Source organism: Mustela putorius, unplaced genomic scaffold (assembly GCF_011764305.1).
Source record: "Mustela putorius furo isolate JIRA1106 unplaced genomic scaffold, ASM1176430v1.1 tig00537227_pilon_pilon_pilon, whole genome shotgun sequence".
NCBI lineage: Eukaryota > Metazoa > Chordata > Mammalia > Carnivora > Mustelidae > Mustela > Mustela putorius.
In genome coordinates this window covers 12,051,322-12,056,701 of record NW_025422368.1, presented here as the reverse complement: position 1 = coordinate 12,056,701, position 5,380 = coordinate 12,051,322, and the positions used below count along the sequence as shown (strand labels likewise).

The window sequence follows — 5,380 nt, the reverse complement described above, 5'->3', positions numbered from 1 at the left end:
ATGGGTTTTGTTTTTTTATCCATTCTGATACCCTGTGTCTTTTGGGGCATTTAAGCCCATTAACATTCAGGGTAACTGTTGAGAGAGATGAATTTAGTGTATTGTATTGCCTGTAAGGTGACCCTTACTGTATATTGTCTCTGTTCCTTTCTCATCTACTACTTTTAGGCTCTCTCTTTGCTTAGAGGACCCCTTTCAATTTCCTATAGAGCTGGTTTGGTGTTTACAAACTCTTTTAGTTTTTGTTTGTTCTGGAAGCTTTTTATCTCTCCTTCTATTTTCAATGATAGCCTAGCTGGATATAGTATTCTTGGCTGCATGTTTTTCTCATTTAGTGCTCTGAATATATCATGCCAGTTCTTTCTGGCCTGCCAGGTCTCTGTGGATAGGTCTGTTGCCTATCTAATATTTTTACCATTGTATCTTACAGACTTTTTGTCCCAGGCTGCTTTCAGGATTTTCTCTTTGTCACTAAGACTTGTAAGTTTTACTATTAGATTATGGGGTGTGGACCTATTCTTTTTTATTTTGAGAATGGTTCTCTGTGCTTCCTGGATTTTGTTGCTTGTTTCTTTTGCCATATTAGGGAAATTCTCTATAATAATTCACTCCAATATACCTTCTGCCCCCCTCTCTTTTCTTCTTCTGAAATCCCAGTCTAATATTGTTTTGTCTTTTGGTGTCACTTATCTCTCGAATTCTCCCCTTGTGGTCCAGTATTTGTTTGTCTCTCTTTTACTCAGCTTCTTTATTCTCCATTATTTGGTTTTCTGTGTCACTAATTCTCTCTTCTACCTCATTTATCCTAGCAGGAAGAGCCTTCTTTTTTGATTGCACCTCATTAATAGCTTTTTTGATGTCAGCTTGGTTAGATTTTAGTTCTTTTATTTCTCCAGAGAGGGTTTCTCAATATATCTTCCATGCCTTTTTTGAGCCAGCTAGCACCTTGAGAATCATCATTCTGAATTCTAGATCTGACATATTACTATCATTGGTATTGATTAGGTCCCTAGGCATCGGTACTGCTTCTTGTTCTTTTTTTTTGTGGTGAGTTTTTCCACCTTGTCATTTTACCCAGATAATAATATATGAACAAGAGAATAAAATACTTTCAGAAAGTGGTCAACTTTCTGTTTCTAGAATTGTTGCTTTTCTTCTCTTAGATAACCTGTTGGATTTGTAGGTGTTCGGAATGGTTTGATAACTATCTAGCTGATCTCCTGTTACCTAATGTCATCTCTGCCTGCTACTCTTCCACCATCTTGACTCTTCTCTGCTATTTCCCAATTTCTATTATGACTTCTTCCCTGGTCCATACGTTCTTTAAAAATAAATTGCTTAAGTTCTGAAAATCACATCTTAAAAGAATAATCTTTTTGTTGTGTTCTAATTTAATTCTATATATTTCAGTATGCTATTTTGACTTATTAGTTTTTCATACCAATTAGTTATTTTACAATTTTCCACGTAATGTAAGGACCTCAGAACATTTTAATTCCATGTTCTCCCTCCCACTTTTTGTTATTATTGTCATGTATTTTAATTCTATATATTTTTAAGCTCAGGATGATATTTCATACATTCAGTATTAACTTAGATGTACTTATGTTTCTACCCTTTCTATTACTCTATATTTCTTCCTGCATTTTCATGCTATCATCTGTTCTTTCTTCTTGAAGTACTTACTTTAATTTTCCTTTTAGTGTAGATCCATTTTATTGATTTTAAAATTACTTTTTTGCCTTTGCTTTGAGGAACATTTTTGTTGGAAATAGAGTCTAGATTAGCATTTAGCAACTATTTATTTTCTTCCAGCACTTGTAGTTTTCATTATTGTCATATGGATTATATTGTTTCTGTGAAGTAGTCAGGCCTCAGTCTTATTGATTCTCTTAAAAGAAAATATTTCTTCCCCCTCCCCTGCCCCCCAAAGCTCTGGTTCCTTCAAAATTCTCTTCGTGTTTGGTTTTCTGCACTTTCACTATCATTTGCACATACAGTTTTCTTCAAATTTATCCTGATTAAGATTTGAAACACTTTTTTAATTTTGTGGCTTGCTGTCTTCTTTCAGTTCTGCAAAATTTAAGACTATTATTCCCTCAAAATGACTTTTGAAATGTTCTTTCTTTCTTCTCCTTCTGTGACTCCAAATATTTTCTTGGAATACCATGTCCTTTACTACCCGCACCCAGTATTTTTTTTATCCTTTTGTTTCCTATGCTTTAGTCTGAATGTTTTCGTTTGACCTTTAGTTTCATTAATCATCTCTTCGTGTCTGTTTCTGCTGTTAACCCATCTATTAAAATTTTAATTTTAGCAAATGCATTTCTCAGTTTTAGAATTCTCATTTGTTTCTCTTTTTAGATAAAATTATCTATCTCCATTTACTTTCTTCAACATATAAATGAGATATTTTAAAGTACATGTCTAATAACTTAATATCTCTTTTTCTTCTGTGGGTCTGTTTCTGCTTTATTTATCTTGGTTTTTGGCCACATAGTCTTACTTTCTGATATGCCTAGTCATGTTTGATTGACCACAGGACCTCAGACATGAACAATTGTGGAGATAAATTGAGCCTTTTGATGTGCTTTCTGTATCCCTAGAGAATGAATGTAGTTTTGCATCTGTCAAGCAGCTAGGGTATGGGTCAATCACCTTAACCCAATCAGTGGTTAATTCAAATCTGGAATTCAGTCTTTGTGAGCACTGATTTAATTTAGGTTTTTCTCTATTCCTAAAGTGAAGGCCTTTTGTGTTCTGAAATAAAAATCTGGGTAGTTTAATATGGATTTTTCCTTCTGAACTCCAACTTTTGTCCCTCTTATAAAACTGTAAAAAGTTTTACTCAGCTTTTTAGCTTCTTAAGTTGCCATTTTTTTTATTCACCATCTTGATATCTTAATAGTCACTTGGGAATCCAAAACTGATTCAAGGGCAAAAGCAGTACCAAGAGTTGGCATTGCCCCTCTAAATTTCCCTTCTTCTTCTTCTTCTTTTTTTTTTTTTTAAGACTTTATTTATTTATTTATTTGACAGAGGGAGACATAGCGAGAGAGGGAACAGAAGCAGGGGGAATGGGAGAGGGAGAAGTAGGTTTCCCACCAAGCAGAGAGTCTGATGCGGGGCTCAATCTCAAGACCTGGGATCATGACCTGAGCCGAAGGCAGATGTTTAATGACTGAGCCACTCAGGAGCTCCTCTAAGTTTCCCTTCTTTTTGGGATTTTGGCTCCATAGCTTTGAGGATTAATGTCTTTAAAGAAATAATATATATATATAGGTATACATGTACATGTAGTTCAGCTCTTGTTTTTCATCATGGAAAGAGATGTCTGCAACAGGCTTGTCCATCATTATGGAATGAAGTTACTAATCCATATAATTTTTGAATATCATATTAATTAATTACTCATATTAATACTGAAGTTTACGGTGAACATCTAATTAGATCATATGCGGGAAAGCACTGAGCAAACTGGAAAGCTCTATGCAAACACAAACTATTACTATTATTATAATACAGAACATAATCTCTCTGAAACCTATAAAAATATGGCAGAGAAGTATTTGATAATTTTGTATTTATTATTATAATTTTTTAAAGACTTCATTTATTTCTTTAAGAGAGAGAGTGAGAGAATGAGTACACAGAGGGAGAGAGAGAAGCAGACTCCCTGCTGAGCAGAAAGCCCAGTGTGGGGCCTGCCTAATCCCAAGATCCTGAGATCATGACCTGAGCCAAAGGCAGATGCTTAATGGACTGAGCCACCAGGCACCCCAGTATTTATTATTTTTTAAAATCTAGATTCTCTTAAAGGGCCTGGGTCATCTAGTAAATATGCTGCTCAATGTAGAAGTTGAAGACCTGTCAAAATAGGGAGTCTTATGCCAGTAAAACTGAGAGATGTATTTCCCCAAGACAACCCAAAAGGAGAAACCATCACTCGATAGGAAGTCCTGGCTGATGGAGGTGGGATGTCGTGGGATGTCCAAGGTGAGTGCTACCAATACATCCTTTTCTCTCAAGGTCTTTTTGTCAAGATTTCAGTGAAGAATGGTGCCAGACTAATCTACGCCCCCTGTCTTCTCATTCTTTCCACACTTGCTAGGGGATTTCACTGTAGGAAATCCTCTACTTATCCCTCCCTTCCTTCATACCAGCCCTAACTTCTTTGTGAGCTCAAGCTGTAAAGAACAATAGTTTTCCAAGGCAAAAGATTGAGAATTAGTGTTGGTTTCATGCCAGGCACTATATCTTGATGTACAGTTATCTCATAAAGTGTGAAGACATTTCCAAATAAATCTTACCTATTTTTAAAACAGATCTTATAAATAACTGTAATAAGACTGTGTATTAGCTTAGGTTGAGTTGGAATATGTTCTTATATAAAGGATTATAAGAATAGTTCAAATTAATTATTCACAGTTACCTCCAATGATGAATAAAAGTCCATGGTAATATAAGAAACAGAAATAGTGATTGAGAATGAGTATGGGAGGTGGGTCCTAGTGTAAGTGCATTATTTGTCGTAAAAGGGAGAAAATAGATGTGGTTTTATAAGTCAAGAAATAGAGATAAAAGCATTTAATGTCACGTAATAATGAAACTTTCAGAAGAACTAACTCTAGAAATCACTGGGTTATTATCTCAAAGAGGGAGGCTTTGTGTGCTAATGGAATAGAGACTCGTTAATTTGATACCATTCTGTACTCAACGTTTTTATTTACCAAGTAAAATTTTTCTTTTATAATAGAAATAGTTGTAGTTTTTTTAAATGAGAGAACAAATCTACACCCTTATTTAATTACTCTTCAGTAATTTAAATCCTTGAGGGATACAGCACCACACTGATTCTCTGGCCAATGTCTTTAGCAGGAAGGTCACTTTGGAATTTGACATGAGTCACGTTGCTGTTTCCATGAGCGTGAGTTACTTTTCCCCAGATGACTCTGGTTTTGTTTGGTTTGCCACCAGGAGTCACTGTGTTGTTCTTTGCTTTGTAATAAGCATATCTCTTGCCTAGACAGAATTCAATCTCATCTTGCGCATAAACACCTTCAGTTTTAAGAAGAGCCATGTGTTCCCTCTGGTTCCAGAGACTCCACTCATAGCCAGCAAAAATGGCCTTGGACCACAACCTTTCAGACATAGTTTTTCTTTTAGGAGCTCTGTTCTTAGCAGCCTCCACAGGATCCAAGATGGCAGAATGAGAAAGGCTTCTTTTATAATAAAAATAGTTTTATTTTAAGTGGATTTATTAGACAGATACATATAATATCTAATGATAGCAATATTGATAGAAATTAACATTTTAAAAATTTCAAAAACTAAAGACACGAAAGTGAATACGGACATAATTTCTTTGGTTTTAAAGAGG

The 5,380-nt window shown here is 35.1% G+C and overlaps 1 protein-coding gene across 1 annotated transcript; it reads right to left on the bottom strand.

Annotated features, from left to right (window-relative positions):
* Positions 1 to 4,822: 4,822 nt before the first annotated feature.
* On the bottom strand, positions 4,823 to 5,152 carry LOC101669963 (60S ribosomal protein L35a-like). The gene has a single exon (XM_045073360.1). It carries the CDS (start codon positions 5,150 to 5,152, stop codon positions 4,823 to 4,825), a length of 330 nt encoding a protein of 109 aa, XP_044929295.1.
* Positions 5,153 to 5,380: the final 228 nt, after the last annotated feature.

Excerpts from the sequence above, each read along its gene's own strand:
- LOC101669963 (XM_045073360.1), bottom strand. The coding sequence starts at position 5,152 with ATGTCTGAAAGGTTGTGGTCCAAGGCCATTTTTGCTGGCTATGAGTGG.